Source organism: Rhinatrema bivittatum, chromosome 8 (assembly GCF_901001135.1).
Source record: "Rhinatrema bivittatum chromosome 8, aRhiBiv1.1, whole genome shotgun sequence".
Taxonomy (NCBI): domain Eukaryota; kingdom Metazoa; phylum Chordata; class Amphibia; order Gymnophiona; family Rhinatrematidae; genus Rhinatrema; species Rhinatrema bivittatum.
In genome coordinates, this window is record NC_042622.1 from 207,335,520 (window position 1) to 207,352,681 (window position 17,162).

The 17,162-nt window shown below is 46.5% G+C and overlaps 1 protein-coding gene across 1 annotated transcript in view; it reads right to left on the reverse strand.

The window, feature by feature from the left end:
* TSPOAP1 (TSPO associated protein 1) overlaps positions 1-17,162 on the reverse strand; it is a 1,024,985-nt gene that overhangs the window by 502,257 nt on the left and 505,566 nt on the right. Inside the window, exon 15 of the mRNA XM_029613537.1 lies at positions 6,136-6,347. Coding sequence (XP_029469397.1) covers positions 6,136-6,347 — 212 coding nt within the window. The remainder of the gene's footprint in view (positions 1-6,135; positions 6,348-17,162) is intronic.

The following is a 17,162-nucleotide window of genomic DNA, read 5'->3' on the forward strand; positions in this document are numbered from 1 at the left end:
ATGGGCCGATTGGTCTTCTTCTGCCGTCATTTTCTATGTTTCTATGTTTCAAGAGGCATGGTCAGTGTTAAAAAATACCATTCTAGAAGCACAGTCTAGATGTATTCCACACATTAAGAAAGGTGGAAAGAAGGCAAAACGATTACTGGCATGGTTAAAATGGGAGATGAAAGAAGCTATTTTAGCCAAAAGATCTTCATTCAAAAATTGGAAGAAGGATCTAACAGAAGAAAATAGGATAAAGCATAAATGTTGGCAAGTTAAATGTAAGACATTGTTAAGACAGGCTAAGAGAGAATTTGAAAAGAAGTTGGCTGTAGAGGCAAAAACTCACAGTAAAAACTTTTTAAAATATATCCGAAGCAGAAAGCCTGTGAGGGAGTCAGTTGGACCGTTAGATGATCGAGGGGTTAAAGGGGCACTTAGAGAAGATAAGGCCGTCGCAGAAAGATTAAATGGTTTTACTGAAGAGGATGTTGGGGAGGTACCCGTAATGGAGAAGGTTTTCATGGGTAATGATTCAGATGGACTGAATCAAATCACGGTGAACCTAGAAGATGTGGTAGGCCTGATTGACAAACTGAAGAGTAGTAAATCACCTGGACCGGATGGTATACACCCCAGAGTTCTGAAGGAACTAAAAAATGAAATATCAGACCTATTAGTAAAAATTTGTAACTTATCATTAAAATCATCCATTGTACCTGAAGCCTGGAGGATAGCAAATGTAAACCCAATATTTAAAAAGGGCTCCAGGGGTGATCCGGGAAACTACAGACCAGTTAGCCTGACTTCAGTGCCAGGAAAAATAGTGGAAAGTGTTCTAAACATCAAAATCACAGAACATATAGAAAGACATGGTTTAATGGAACAAAGTCAGCATGGCTTTACCCAGGGCAAGTCTTGCCTCACAAATCTGCTTCACTTTTTTGAAGGCGTTAATAAACATGTGGATAAAGGTGAACCGGTAGATGTAGTATACTTGGATTTTCAGAAGGCGTTTGACAAAGTTCCTAATGAGAGGCTTCCAGAAAAAGTAAAAAGTCATGGGATAGGTGGCGATGTCCATTCCTGGATTGCAAACTGGCTAAAAGACAGGAAACAGAGAGTAGGATTAGATGGACAATTTTCTCAGTGGAAGGGAGTGGACAGTGGAGTGCCTCAGGGATCTGTATTGGGACCCTTACTTTTCAATATATTTATAAATGATCTGGAAAGAAATACGACGAGTGAGATAATCAAATTTGCAGATGACACAAAATTGTTCAGAGTAGTTAAATCACAAGCAGATTGTGATAAATTGCAGGAAGACCTTGTGAGACTGGAAAATTGGGCATCCAAATGGCAAATGAAATTTAATGTGGATAAGTGCAAGGTAATGCATATAGGGAAAAATAACCCATGCTATAATTACACAATGTTGGGTTCCATATTAGGTGCTACAACCCAAGTAAGAGATCTAGGCGTCATAGTGGATAATGCATTGAAATCGTCAGTTCAGTGTGCTGCGAAAGTCAAAAAAGCAAACAGAATGTTGGGAATTATTAGAAAGGAAATACAACGGAATTATTAGAAAGGGAATAAAACGGAAAATGTCATAATGCCTCTGTATCACTCCATGGTGAGACCGCACCTTAAATACTGTATACAATTCTGGTCGCCGCATCTCAAAAAATGGAGAGATTACTTAGCTGATAATCTCGTTTTCCTTAGTGTAGGCAGATGGACTCATTACAAATGGGTATAGTGTGCTCGTGCTAGCACGTGGTACATATACCCCTGCAGGAAGTGCAGCAGCTATGCCCCCTCCCAATACCCCTGTTCATTGTATTTCCTTTCCTCCTTTTTAGTTCCAATGTAAACCGGCATGATGTTTGCATACTAATGCCGGTATATAAAAAAAAACCTTAAATAAGTGAATAAAATGGAAAATGTCATAATGCCTCTGTATCGCTCCATGGTGAGACCGCATCTTGAATACTGTGTACAATTCTGGTCGCCGCATCTCAAAAAAGATATAATTGTGATGGAGAAGGTACAGAGAAGAGCTACCAAAATGATAAGGGGAATGGAACAGCTCCCCTATGAGGAAAGACTAAAGAGGTTAGGACTTTTCAGCTTGGAGAAGAGACGACTGAGGGGGTTTATGATAGAGGTGTTTAAAATCATGAGAGGTCAAGAACGGGTAGATGTGAATCGGTTATTTACTCTTTCGGATAGTAGAAAGACTAGGGGGCACTCCATGAAGTTAGCATGGGGCACATTTAAAACTAATCGGAGAAAGTTCTTTTTTACTCAACGCACAATTAAACTCTGGAATTTGTTGCCAGAGGATGTGGTTAGTGCAGTTAGTATAGCTGTGTTTAAAAAAGGATAGGATAAGTTCTTGGAGGAGAAGTCCATTACCTGCTATTAAGTTCACTTAGAGAATAGCCACTGCCATTAGCAATGGTAACATGGAATAGACAATTTTTGGGTACTTGCCAGGTTCTTTTGGCCTGGATTGGCCACTGTTGGAAACAGGATGCTGGGCTTGATGGACCCTTGGTCTGACCCAGTATGGCATTTTCTTATGTATGGCATTTTCTTAAGAACTCCACTGGCTCCCCATATCACACTGATCACAATATAAAATCCTCACCATACTTCACAAAACCATCAACAACCATAAAATCAAATGGTCCAACAACCCTCCCCAACCACACCACAGCCAGAAAAACCTGTGATCCCAAAACACAGGCCTACTTATCATTCCCCACACTACACTAGCACACCTCACCTCCACCAGACAACGCACATTCTCTGTAGCTGGCCCCACCCTCTGGAACAAGCTCCCCTCTCAACTCAGACTGGAACCCTCCATTCACTCATTTAAAAAGAAATTGAAAACATGGCTATTCCTCAATGCCTACCATGACACAACCTAACCCTCCCCCCCCCCCCCTTCACTACCCACTGCAACGCAAACTGTGCCTCTCAGACCCGCCATTACAATCATTGTACTTTTTGGCATCCAATATTGAGACCCCCAACCCTCACCATCCGTATCACCCACCGTTATTCTTATCAAATGCTACGCCCGCCACATGTTCTCCCCACAACGCCTATACCACTCTTCTTAAAATTCGCAATCTAAACTTACGTTACATAATATGTATTAGTACCAGTCACAGTTATTGTTAAACGATTTTTGTTAAATGATGTTTGTACATTTTGTATCAAGCTCAGTTAATGTTAAAATGTAAAATAGTATGACCCTAGTCATACTATTCCAGTTGTTGTAATGTGAACCGATGTGATGTACGCCAACGAATGTCGGTATATAAAAGCAAATAAAATAAATAAATAAATAAATAAATAAATAAATCTGTCTTGTGGTTGACCAGTGGGACCGAACATGGGCGTTCCCAGTTTCTCTTCAGGAGATCAAGCAGGATTCCATGAATGGGTATAACATGATTTCCTTAGGAGCATCTAGAAACTGGAGTACTTCCAGCATCTTGTACCTAGAGTCCTCTTCCGTCTAATGCTGAAAAGGAATGGTTTCAGACATTTCCTTGATGAAATTAATAAAAAAAGAGATCTTCTGGTGGAGAGCGTCGTCTTTCATCAGGGAGAGATGGCTCTGATGGTAGATCATCCGTATCCTGGAACAAATCATCGGTCCAAGGATTATAGGGCTGATCTCCAGCACGGAGAAATGGTGCTAATCCTGAAGGACCAGGCCTAGGCATTGACAGCATCAGAGGAGGCACCAATGTCGGCACTGATGGGACCGGTGACATCGATGGACGAGTTGGTGGTAAAATTCCAGATGGTGGAAAGGGTAACGGTGTTTCCTCATCATCCGATAATGGAATTGGTGTGGAAGGTACTGGACACACCGGTGTTCTTGGTTCCATCGGAGGCAGGGCACAGATCAATGCATCAAGTCTACCCAGTAGCGGTGCGAGCACTACGGGAATCGGATCGGTGACTGGCTCGGGGAACAGTACCGGCATCGATGGAGGTTGGAAGCCCTGAAGTGCTTTACCGATGGCCTCTTGGATCATCCGATCCAATTCCTCATGGAAGCCTGGGGCATGGAACCCCGGCACCGGAGTAGGAGGCAGTACTGGCGTAGCCGGAGTGTCCACCGGTGAAGGTGGAATCGCGGATCCTGGCACCACTGAAGGTGGGGAACGCCTCTGTGACCCGGTCACAGAAGAGGATGGGGGCCTTTTCTGGATGGGGCTTCTTTGTCAGTGGCTCTGTCTAAGTCGATGCTGAGGATGCTGAGCCTTCCAATACTGGTGTCGACGTTTTTCACGATGTTCTCCTCGGTCCTTTTCTTGAGGAGGCAAGGAGGCAATAGACACCTTTGGAATCGTCGATGCCGGTCGAACAGCAGCAGTGTCCCGGTGCTGGCGAGAAGTCGATGGCACCGGCTCGGACGACGTTGAAGCTATCGATGGAGTCGGGGTTTTTAACTGAAAGAGAAAGTCCATCTTCTCTAAACGAGCCTTACGGCCCTTAGGTGTCATTTGGGCACATTTGGTGCAAGTAAGGACATCGTGGTCAGACCCCAAACACATAACACAGACGTCATGCGGGTCAGTGATGGACACTGTTCGAGTACAGTCAGGGTACTGACGAAAACCCAACGCCATGACTCCGACAAAAATTTAGCCGTGGTGCGGTCGATGGCTGGTAGGCCCCGAAGGGTTAACTCGACGGGAATCGACCACAACAAGGGAAAAACCTTGCCTTTCGACCGCGGAGTATGGATATCGATAGGTGGACCCCTATGGGGTAGAATTTTTTGAAAATTTTTGAATGAAGTTCCATGAGGAAGATTCCTGTCAGGAATCTCCAGAGAGCTCCTTAACCCATGTGGCTATTGCTGCGCGGAAAAAAGAAGACTGAAGGGAGACCCCTGCTGGATGCGGGGTCAGTGCATTGCTGGGCATGCCCAGTAGGTGCCACTCAAAGTTCTTGAAACTTTGACAAAAGTGTTAAGAACATAAGAAAATGCCATACTGGGTCAGACCAAGGGTCCATCAAGCCCAGCATCCTGTTTCCAACAGTGGCCAATCCAGGCCATAAGAACCTGGCAAGTACTCAAAAACTAAGTCTATTCCATGTAACCATTGCTAATGGCAGTGGCTATTCTCTAAGTGAACTTAATAGCAGGTAATGGACTTCTCCTCCAAGAACTTATCCAATCCTTTTTTAAACACAGCTATACTAACTGCACGAACCACATTCTCTGGCAACAAATTCCAGAGTTTAATTGTGCGTTGAGTAAAAAAGAACTTTCTCCGATTAGTTTTAAATGTGCCCCATGCTAACTTCATGGAGTGTCCCCTAGTCCTTCTACTATCCGAAAGAGTAAATAACCGATTCACATCTACCCGTTCTAGACCTCTCATGATTTTAAACACCTCTATCATATCCCCCCTCAGTCGTCTCTTCTCCAAGCTGAAAAGTCCTAACCTCTTTAGTCTTTCCTCATAGGGGAGTTGTTCCATTCCCCTTATCATTTTGGTAGCCCTTCTCTGTACCTTCTCCATCGCAATTATATCTTTTTTGAGATGCGGCGACCAGAATTGTACACAGTATTCAAGGTGCGGTCTCACCATGGAGCGATACAGAGGCATTATGACATTTTCCGTTTTATTCATCATTCCTTTTCTAATAATTCCCAACATTCTGTTTGCTTTTTTGACTGCCGCAGCACACTGAACCGACGATTTCAATGTGTTATCCACTATGACACCTAGATCTCTTTCTTGGGTTGTAGCACCTAATAAGGAACCCAACATCGTGTAATTATAGCATGGGTTATTTTTCCCTATATGCATCACCTTGCACTTATCCACATTAAATTTCATCTGCCATTTGGATGCCCAATTTTCCAGTCTCACAAGGTCTTCCTGCAATTTATCACAATCTGCTTGTGATTTAACTACTCTGAACAATTTTGTGTTCCGTGATTGGGCTCCATCCTGATGTCACCCATATGTGAGGACTACCATCCTGCTTGTCCTGCGAGAATACAATGTGTCACTTGTTTAATGAGGTAAAGTTAACAGTAACCAACTGATTCTACACAGATCCTATAGTAATAGAACTAGAGATTATTATATGGCTTACCTCAGAATGACACGATTTGGGACTGTTTTGTGGGGATTTGGAGAGGATGGGCAGAGAGTCTGTTTTTTTAGCTTGCTTCTCCTTAGTCGAATCATTTTCTGTTGAAAGTTTCCTAATATATGTATTCGGCGGCTCAGGTAAACCTTCTACTCTTGTTGTTCCATCTTCAATAATCTTCCTGTGTTCAATGGAGGTTACAGACAGTAGCTCATCTGGAATCAGATGTTCAATGATCCAGCAAATTAAAAAAAAAATAAAAATAAAAAAAAAATAGATCATTTCTAACCTTCTAGGATTAAATATGCATTACTGTGATGTAGTCATACTCAATAACCTCTAACAACTGGTGAATTAAAAGAGAAAGAAAAATATATGGGTAGCTTTGCTTTGATTTAGAAACAGAGCTATATTGATGGCTCAACTGACATCAGTGCTGTAAGCTTTTTCACAGTTATGTCAGCATGACAGGAAATATCAATGCATGTGATTTTAAAATGGAAATACAGGAATATGCCATATTGTTCTGCAGAAAAAGCTCCGAGTTTTGACAGCACTTTTCTATCTTGGCGTCATTGAATGACATCACCCACTCATGTGACTGGCTTTATTCTGTTTGCTCATGGAGTCTATCTACTAATTTACCACAAAATGGCATCAACTGGCAAGATAAGCATGTATTATGCTTCTCTTTATAGCTAGTACTCAATTAGAAATATTTATTTCAAGGACAATTTTAACTGGGTAAGGGAAATATTGCTGTACTTGATAATACCATAACTTAATTATGAAACCTTTCTCCTCAAGTCAGCAATAAGAATAAACCCAAAGTCTCTTGGCATGCCTTTGTAATGTGACAGACTAAGAAAGCAATTTATTCTCTAGTATCAGTGTAATTTACATGGCTTCTTTTTAGACTAAGACTTCCATCCATTGAATTCAGTCTTCTTCTGGCTATTATAATCATTCTACTGAATGATATATTCCATCATTATATCCATTAATATACAACAGAAATGGGCAGAATGATTGCAAAATAGTCTGCAATCCAGCAGAACAGAATTTGTGATCATCCACTAAGAGCCAAAGAATCAGAATGCACAATACCAAAGAGCCTCACATATTTAAGAAATAGGAGGGTCCCCTTTGAGAAGCAGGGCCATTGCAAGGGGTAGCAAATAGGGTAAATGCCCAGAGTACTAAGCTGGAGGAACACCCCACTACCCTTTTGAGCCTGTGTGCGAGTTCAAAAGGGGAAGGAGATGCCAAAAGCAACCCTTGTCTGGGACATTGTTATGTCCAGAAACTTCCCTGCATGGGGGTGGGGGCTGGGGGGTAGGGAATCCCCAATAGCAATCCCCCTTCCCCTCATCCTTACCAGTATCTTCCTCTCTCTCAACACCCCCACCCTTTCCAAAACCTCTCTCTCTCAATCCCATCCTATCCCTAACAGTCTTTCTCAATCATGCCACCAGACTGTGCCTATCAATTCCCCCATCCTGTCCCCACTAGTCTCACTCTCTCAATTTCCCTACCAGTCTCTGTCCTTTCAATCCTCTTACCCTATTCCCCACCAGTCTCTGACCAGCATCACCCTCTCTTTTTCTCTTTCCCATGCTCTGCCCAATGTCTGTCTCTCACTCGCAGTCTCATGACCCTGTCCCCCTCTCTCTCTCTCAGCAGCCTTAACATAACATCTCTCACCCCCCAGAAACTTCCCTGTATGGGGGTGGGTGATGGACGGTAGGGAATCCCCTATAACAATCCCCCTTCCCCTCATCCTTACCAGTATCTTCCTCTCTCTCAATACCCCCACCCTGGGCAAAAACTCTCCTGGGACCTCTGGTTTTTAAACCTCTTTGCCTTATTGAGCACAGGCTCAACCACCAACTGATGGGGAAGCTGACACTTTTCGAAGCCAACAGCCTGCTGCACTAGGTACACCCATCGGCCTTCTGGTTAACCGGGGCAACAGAGAGGGGGTGTTCCCATAGTCAGAGAAGCAGGACCAGGAAGATCTCGTGCACCGGCACCGCTACGACCTCCTTCGGGACATCAATAAATTAGAGGATTTCGAGCATTTTATGGTGGGCTCGTCTTCCATCTTAAGTTGGAAGGGGATGGCTTTGGCCATCGCACGGATGAACCCAGCGAAAGTTAAATCCTCTGGAGGGGAACGCCACCACTCCTCCGAAGGGGAAGGATCCGATGGAAGGTCATTGGAATTCACCGATGAGACGTCTGTAGTATCCTGGCCTCAGGGGTCATATGGTCCTTCGGGCTCCTCAAGAGCACCCGGGGAGGGGGGCACGGAGTTCCGAGCATGGCCTTAGGCGTAAGTGCTGGAAGGGTCGGGGGAACCAAGGGACCCAGAGGGCTGGGCCCTGGCCCTGGGGGCACCAAGCATGGCACAGAGGGACCCCAAGTGAGGATGGCACAGACAGTCCTTCATTGCCCGAGGAGTTCCTGATGAGGACCATGCCTACGGGGCACAGAGGGATCACAAGGCACCAACATCAACTAGGTTGGGAGGACACCAAGGAAAATGGCGAGCCCAGTCACTGCAGTCGGCATCGGTGCAGGCACTGGCCTCCAGAAAGTTGGCGAAGGCACCGGAATCGGGAATGCACTGGCGGCGGGGTCACCAGCTCCCGCAAAGAGCATTCCACCGCCAGGTGCACCCGATGTTCTAACTCCTCCTCGAAGGCCTCGGACGAGGGCGGAGGCTGAGAGAGGAGGGCTGGGCCAGACTCCTCCCCTGGACCCTGAGGAGGGTCGATGTTAGGCATCGGAATCGGTGCAGACGGCCCCAAACCACTGACATCAAGGGAGGATGGAGCCTCTTCGTGTCTAGGATGCTTATGTGGCAGGGCAACAAGCACCATGGTCCTCACTGGCCCGGATCTGTGCTCGAATGGAGAACAGTGCCGATGTTTATGAGATCTCCCACTATGCTCGGCCTGGTCCTTCCCCGGTGCAGAGGATGATGGCTCAGATGTCCGGGACTTTAAGGACACTGAGACCAGCCAATCCCCGGAGCCCCCCTGCTCCAAAAACTTCAGGGGAAGGGTGGTAACCGAGGGATCAAGGGCAATCTGTTCCCCTCAGTCCCAAGGCTTCAAGGGCGCCGATGCTAGTGTAGAAGGTCAGACTTATCCGAGCCAAAGACGTCCTCCATTTTATCCAGCCTGGCCTGCCGGCCCTTCAGGGTCATCTGAGCACACAATTAACAGCCGCGAATACCATAGAAACATAGAAACATAGAAATGACGGCAGAAGAAGACCGAATGGCCCATCCAGTCTGCCCAGCAAGCCTCACACATTTTTTCTCTCATTCTTATCTGTTACTCTTAGCTCCTTGTTCTATTCCCCTTCCACCCCCACCATTAATGTAGAGAGCAGTGATGGACCTGCATGCAAGTGAAATATCTAGCTTGATTAGTTAGGGGTAGTAGGGGCAGTAACTGCCGCGATAAGCAAGCTACACCCATGCTTATTTGTTTTACCTAGACTATGTTGTACAGCTCTTGTTGGTTTTTTTTTTTTTTTTTTACTTCTCCCCTGCTGTAGAAGCAGAGAGCCATGCTGGATATGCATTGAAAGTGAAGTATCAGGCACATTTGGTTTGGGGTAGTAACCGCCGTAACAAGCCAGCTACTCCTCGCTTTGTGATTGCGAATCCTTTTTTTCTTCACCCCTGTTGTTGAAGCTATGCAGGATATGCGTGAAGCATCAGTTTTTTTGTTTTTGTTTTATTTTTCCCCCTGCCGTTGTTTGTTGTTTGTTTGTTTGTTAATTTTTTTTCCCCTGCCGTTGAAGCAGAGAGCTATGCTGGAAATGCGTGATGTATCAGTCTTTCTCCCATGCCGATGCAGCAGAGAACCATGCTGGATATGCATGGAAAGTGAAGTATCAGGCACATTTGGTTTGGGGTAGTAACCGCCGTAACAAGCCAGCTACTCCCCGCGTTTTGAGTGCGAACCCTTTTTCTTCTCCCTTGCCGTTGTAGCAGAGAGCTCTGCTGGATGTGTGAAGTATCAGTTATTCTTCTCCCCTGTCATTGAAGCAGAGAGCTATGCTGTATATGCATTGAAAGTGAAGTATCAGGCATATTTGGTTTGGGGTAGTAACCGCCGTAACAAGCCAGCTACTCCCCTCTTTGTGAGTGCAAATCCTTTTTTCCATTACCTCTTGCTGTTGAAGCTTAGAGCGATGTAGGAGTCACAGTAAGCATGTGTATGTTTATTTAATAAGGGTATTGTGTCAATAGCCATCATTCTGGCGAGTCACCCACTCTTCATTGGCGGCCTCTTGACTTTATGGATCCGCAGTGTTTATCCCACGCCCCTTTGAAGTCTTTCACAGTTCTGGTCTTCACCACTTCCTCCGGAAGGGCATTCCAGGCATCCACCACCCTCTCCGTGAAGAAATACTTCCTGACATTGGTTCTGAATCTTCCTCCCTGGAGCCTCAAATCATGACCCCTGGTTCTGCTGATTATTTTCCTACGGAAGAGGTTTGTCGTTGTTTTTGGATCATTAAAACCTTTCAAGTATCTGAAAGTCTGTATCATATCACCTCTGCTCCTCCTCTCCTCCAGGGTGTACATATTTAGATTCTTCAATCTCTCCTCGTACGTCATCCTATGAAGATCCTCCACCTTCCTGGTCGCCCTTCTCTGTACCGCTTCCATCTTGTCTTTGTCTTTTTGTAGATACGGTCTCCAGAACTGAACACAGTACTCCAGGTGAGGCCTCACCAAGGACCTGTACAAGGGAATAATCACTTCCCTTTTCTTACTTGATATTCCTCTCTCTATGCAGCCCAGCATTCTTCTGGCTTTTGCTATCGCCTTGTCGCATTGTTTTGCTGTCTTCACATCATTAGACACTATCACCCCAAGGTCCCTCTCCTGCTCCGTGCACATCAGCCTTTCCCCCCCCATCGAGTACAGTTCATTCGGATTTCCACTCCCCATATGCATGACTTTGCACTTCTTGGCATTGAATCTCAGCTGCCATATCTTCGACCACTCTTCCAGTTTCCTTAGATCCCGTCTCATTCTCTCCACTCCTTCCGGCGTGTCCACTCTGTTGCAGATCTTAGTGTCATCCGCAAAAAGACAAACCTTACCTTCTATCCCGTCCGCAATGTCGCTCACAAAGATATTGAACAGGACCGGTCCCAACACCGATCCTTGCGGCACACCACTTAAAACCGCTCTCTCTTCAGAGAAGGCTCCATTTACCATCACACATTGTTTTCTGTCCGTCAACCAATTTGCAATCCAGGTCACCACCTCGGCACTCACTCCCAAGCTTCTCGTTTTATTCACCAGTCTCCTGTGCGGAACCGTATCAAAAGCTTTGCTGAAATCCAAGTAGATGACATCTAGTGCTCTTCCTTGATCCAATTCCTTGGTTACCCAGTCAAAAAAGTCAATCAAATTTGTCTGACAGGATCTTCCCCTGGTGAATCCATGCTGCCTCTGGTCCATCAATTCTCCAGACTGTAGATAGTTCACTATTCTCTCTTTCAGCAGTGACTCCATTACTTTTCCCACCACCGAAGTGAGGCTAACCGGTCTGTAGTTGCCTGCCTCTTCCCTGTTCCCACTCTTGTGAAGCGGGACCACCACCGCTCTTCTCCAATCACTCGGCACCACTCCAGTTTCTAGGGATCTATTGAACAGGTCACACAGCGGACCCGCCAGAACATCTCTGAGCTCCCTCAATATCCTTGGATGAATCCCATCAGGCCCCATGGCTTTGTCCACTTTCAGGTTCTTTAGTTCTTCCCACACATTTTCTACTGTAAAAGGATTTTCATCTATTCCCCTTCCCTCCAGTTTCTTGTTGTTTAGAGATGGTCCTTCTCCAGGGTCTTCTTTAGTGAACACAGAGCTGAAGTATTCGTTTAATATTTCTGCCATTTCTTCGTCTCTCTCTACACATTGATCATTACCACCTTTCAATTTCACTATACCACTTTGGACCTTTCTCTTTTCGCTGATGTATCTGAAAAATGTTTTGTCACCATTTTTTATCTCCTTGGCAATCCTCTCTTCCGCTTGACTCTTTGCCAACTTGATTAATTTCTTTGTCTCCCTCAGTTGATACAAATATTCTTCTTTGTGCTCCTCCCTTTGGGATCCTTTATATTTCTTGAATGCTGTTCTTTTAGCTTTAATTTTGTCAGCCACCTCCATTGAGAACCAGATAGGTTTCAGTTTTCTTTTGCTTTTCTTTACATTTCTAACATATAGAGCAGTTGCCTTGGTGATTGCTCCTTTTAGATTGGTCCACTGCTGATCCACATCTCTCTCGTTCTCCCATCCTTTAAGTTCTTCCTCCAGGTAGTTCCCCATTTCCTCAAAGTCTGTGTTTTTGAACTGTAAAACTCGGGTCTTTGTGGTTCTTTTCCCTATTATTTTAGTGATATTAAACCATACCGTTTGATGATCACTGCTGCTGAGGTGGGCGCCCACCTGGACATCTGAGACATTATCTGCATTAGTGAGCACTAAGTCGAGTATAGCTCCTTCTCTCGTGGGTTCCAACACCATTTGTTTGAACAAAGATACTTGCATGGCATCCACTATCGCTCTACTATTTTTAGTTTCTGCAGATGGGATTTTCCAGTCTACATCTGGCATATTAAAGTCACCCACGATCACCACTTTTCCCTTCTTACCTATCTTATGGATGTCTTTATACCATGCGATGTCTTTATACCATGCGATACCCCCAGGCAGAGGATGCACACTTCATTGGATCCGTTAAGGAACATGGTCTGGGGACACTGGGGGCATCAGTGGAAGCCCGAGGCCATCATGAGGCACCCAGAGACTGCAAGAGCACGACAATCAGTGGATATGGAAGGAGGAAGAAAATGACTCACAGACTGCAAAGAACCTGAAGGGACCGAGAGAGAGACCCAGCGCAGGAAAATCTGAGGCGCAAAAGGAAAAGATTATTCGCGAGAAAAGACTAGTTTTCCCACTAAAAAGCATGAGCTCCACCTCCACGGAAAAGAAAGGACTGAAGAGAGACCCCACGTGGACACAGGGATAGTGGCATGCTCAGTGTGTCAGCCAAAGTTTCTAGAAACTTTGATAGGCGTTTTCCATGCCGGGCTCCATCTGATGTCACCCATGTGAAAAGTACCTTCTCCTTGCTTGTCCTAGGAGAATCCTACATCCTCACTCTGCCAGCACCAATATACCCTCATATACCTTCTCATGTCCCTGCCCCAGAAGTATTCACCCCCTTGTAGACTGTTCTTCCCCCAAGCCTTCATAACCCTCACCTCCCACAATATTAACCACTTCTCACAGTGCCCCTGTAAGCATTCATCCCCTTTCAGCACTCACCCACTTTGTCTTGCTGAAATTGTTCTGGCTTGACAGGAGCTCTGGGTCACTCTTTCCTACCCTCTGCCATTAGCTAAAGCCCAAGTCCTGGGAACACTGATCTGTTGGGCCTGGAGTAGTGTTCACTCAGCTTCTTTTCTCTGAATAGTACAACAGGCAGCAGTGAAGATTAGAATAAGGAGCTAACTGGCTTTTATTTGCTGTCGTCTTGTCCCCTTCTCTTCTTGTCCTCCAGTACTACTGGTTGGACAGCAAGGATGCCCCCTCCCCTTCTATCCTCCGCAGTGGTGCTCAACTGCCAAACAAAGCACAAGAGCCACATTTTGCACATGAAAGAGCCATATGTGGCTCCCAAACCATAGGTTGACCACACACTACTCTAGATAAAAGATTTTCATTTTTATTAAAAATATAATCCTGAACTTGCAAGCCCAATAGGGGATCACAGAGCATAAAACAAATCAAATCCTTATGAGCTGAATATTGGATAACTTGTGAATCATTCTGCCTCTAATATAATTATCTAGTTTTCTCATAAAATGTGCAATGCTGTATATACAACTTCCCTAATTAGTTGATTGCATAAGCTGATAGATAGCAAATAGTTCTTTTTAAAGTAAAAAATATTCCTTTTTGAATACTGGTTCAAAAATATATGTTCCCATATATTTAGAATATTATAAGTTATTGTAGAGATTACTTACCTGATAATCTCGTTTTCCTTAGTGTATGCACATGGACTCAAAACAAGTGGGTCTAGTGTGCTCGTGCTAGCAGTTGGAGACTGATCTGACGTCAGCACGGGTACATATACCCCTGCAGGAAGTGCAGCAAATCAGTAATCTTCCTTGCAAAAGCTGTAGCTGACCGATCGATTAAATGAACAGGATTACCTTGACCGATTGATAGTAGCTGGAGACCGCCAGTGTTCTCAACCGGAAGGCGTCGACACCCGACAGGGTGGATGGCCTATTATAAGAAAAACATGGCTTACCGTGAGTCGGTGAATCCCCATGTATGCCGGCAGCCGGGCGGGATGCTGAGTCCATCTGCATACACTAAGGAAAACGAGATTATCAGGTAAGTAATCTCTACATTTCCTAGCATGTAGCAGATGGACTCAAAACAAGTGGGATGTACAAAAGCTACTCCCGGACTGGGCGGGAGGCTGCCTGAGGTCCGTTCAGGATTGCCCTCGCAAATGCCGTGTCCTCCCTGGCCTGGACGTCCAGACGATAGAATCTGGAGAAGGTATGGAGGGAGGACCACGTCGCCGCTCTACATATTTCTGCAGGCGACAGCATCCTAGTTTCTGCCCAAGAGGCCGCTTGCGCTCTGGTAGAGTGAGCCTTGACCCGTAGAGGCGGTGGTTTTCCCGCTTCTACGTAGGCTGCCTTGATAACTTCTTTGATCCAGCGGGCAATGGTTGCCCGTGAGGCTGCTTCCCCTTGCTTCTTCCCGCTATGAAGGACGAACAGGTGGTCTGTCTTTCGTACTGCTTCTGACATTTCCAGGTATCTGGACAGCAGCCTGCCGATGTCGAGATGGCATAGTATTCGACCGTCTTCAGACTTCTTCAAACCTTCCGTGGTGGGCAAGGATATGGTTTGGTTGAGGTGGAAGTGTGAGACTACTTTGGGTAAGAAGGAAGGAACCGTGCGAAGATGGATAGCCTCTGGAGTGATTCTGAGAAACGGATCACGGCAGGACAGTGCTTGCAGCTCTGAGATGCGGCGTGCTGAGCATACAGACAGCAGGAACACCATCTTCAAGGTTAACAAACGGAGGGACAGACCTCGAAGTGGTCTGAAGGCATGTCCCGCTAGAAATTCCAAAACTAGGTTGAGGTTCCACAAGGGTACTGGCCACTTCAGTGGCGGGCGAATGTGTTAGACTCCTTTCAGGAAACGTGAAACGTCTGGGTGTGTGGCGATGCTGTTGCCGTCACTCCGGGGACCGTAGCAGGATAGCGCTGCCACTTGAACCTTAATGGAATTGAGGGACAGACCCTTCTGAAGTCCATCTTGCAGGAAATCCAAAATAATAGGGATCTTAGCGGCATGTGGATTGGTTCTGTGAGTTTCGCACCAGGCTTCAAATACTCTCCAGATCCTTATATATGTTAGTGATGTGGAGAACTTGCGTGCTCGGAGGAGTGTATCTATTACCGGCCCCGAGTATCCTCTTTTCTTCAGTCTAGCCCTCTCAATGGCCAGACCGTAAGAGAGAATTGAGCTGGATCCTCGTGGAGGATGGGACCTTGCCGCAGAAGGTCCCTGTGTGGAGGCAGGGGAAACGGGGCCCCTGCCAGTAGTCTTCTCGGCCAGTCCGGGGCCACTAGAAGAACTAGGCCTCTGTGCCGCTGAATCTTGCGTATAATGGCACCCAGCAGGGGCCATGGAGGAAAGGCATATAGCAGGATCCCCTGAGGCCATGGCTGTACCAGGGCATCGATCCCCTGGGATAGAGGATCCCGCCTGCGGCTGAAATATATGGGTACTTGAGCGTTGGACCTGTCCGCTAGTAGGTCCATGCCCGGCGTCCCCCACTGATCCACAATCATCTGGAAAGCTGTGGGCGACAGCTGCCATTCCCCTGGATTTAGGCTTTCTCTGCTGAGGAAGTCTGCCGTGGTGTTGTCCTTCCCGGCGATGTGGACGGCGGAGATGTCCTGGAGATTTGCTTCCGCCCAAGTCATCAGGGGGGCTATTTCTAGGGATACCTGTTGGCTTCTGGTTCCGCCCTGTCGGTTGATGTATGCCACCGTGGTGGCGTTGTCCGACATCACTCTGACCACTCTGTTTCGAAGTCTGTGGGCAAATCGCAGGCACGCTAGCCTGACTGCCCGTGCCTCTAGTCGGTTAATGTTCCACCCCGACTCTTCTCTGTTCCACCGCCCTTGAGTGGTGAGTTCTTTGCAGTGTGCTCCCCATCCGTTCAGGCTGGCATCTGTAGTGAGCAGGGTCCAGGTTGGGGAGGACATTCTTGACCCCCGGCTCATGTGGCCGGGCTGCAACCACCACCGTATCTGATTCCACACTCTGGCTGGTAGAGGTAGGTGTACGGTGTAGTTCTGTGATCGTGGGCTCCACCGAGATAGGAGGGTGCGTTGTAATGGTCTCATATGAGCCCGCGCCCATGGTATCACCTCCAATGTGGATGCCATAAGGCCGAGGACCTGTAGGTAATCCCAAGCTGTGGGCCGGGTGGCGCTCAGCAGGGCCTGCAGACGATTCCGGAGCTTTGCTCTCCTCTTGGCGGTCAGGCTGACCTTGTCTTCCTGGGTGTCGAATAGGACTCCTAGGTATTCCAGCGACTGAGAAGGCTGTAGGGAACTCTTGTTCAAGTTTACAACCCATCCTAGGCTTTCCAGAAGAGATATAACTGTGTTGGTTGCCTGGTGGCTCTCCTCCGGGAACTTTGCCCTGATCAGCCAATCGTCCAGGTAGGGATGGACGAGGATTCCTTCCTTCCTGATGCCGCCACTACTACTATGACCTTCGTAAAGGTTCGCGGCGCGGTGGCTAACCCGAAGGGTAAAGCTTGGAACTGGAAGTGTTGATTCAGGACTTTGAAGCGTAAATAGCGCTGGTGATCCCGATGGATTAGGATATGCAAGTAGGCTTCCGACAGATCTAGAGATGTGAGAAACTCCCCT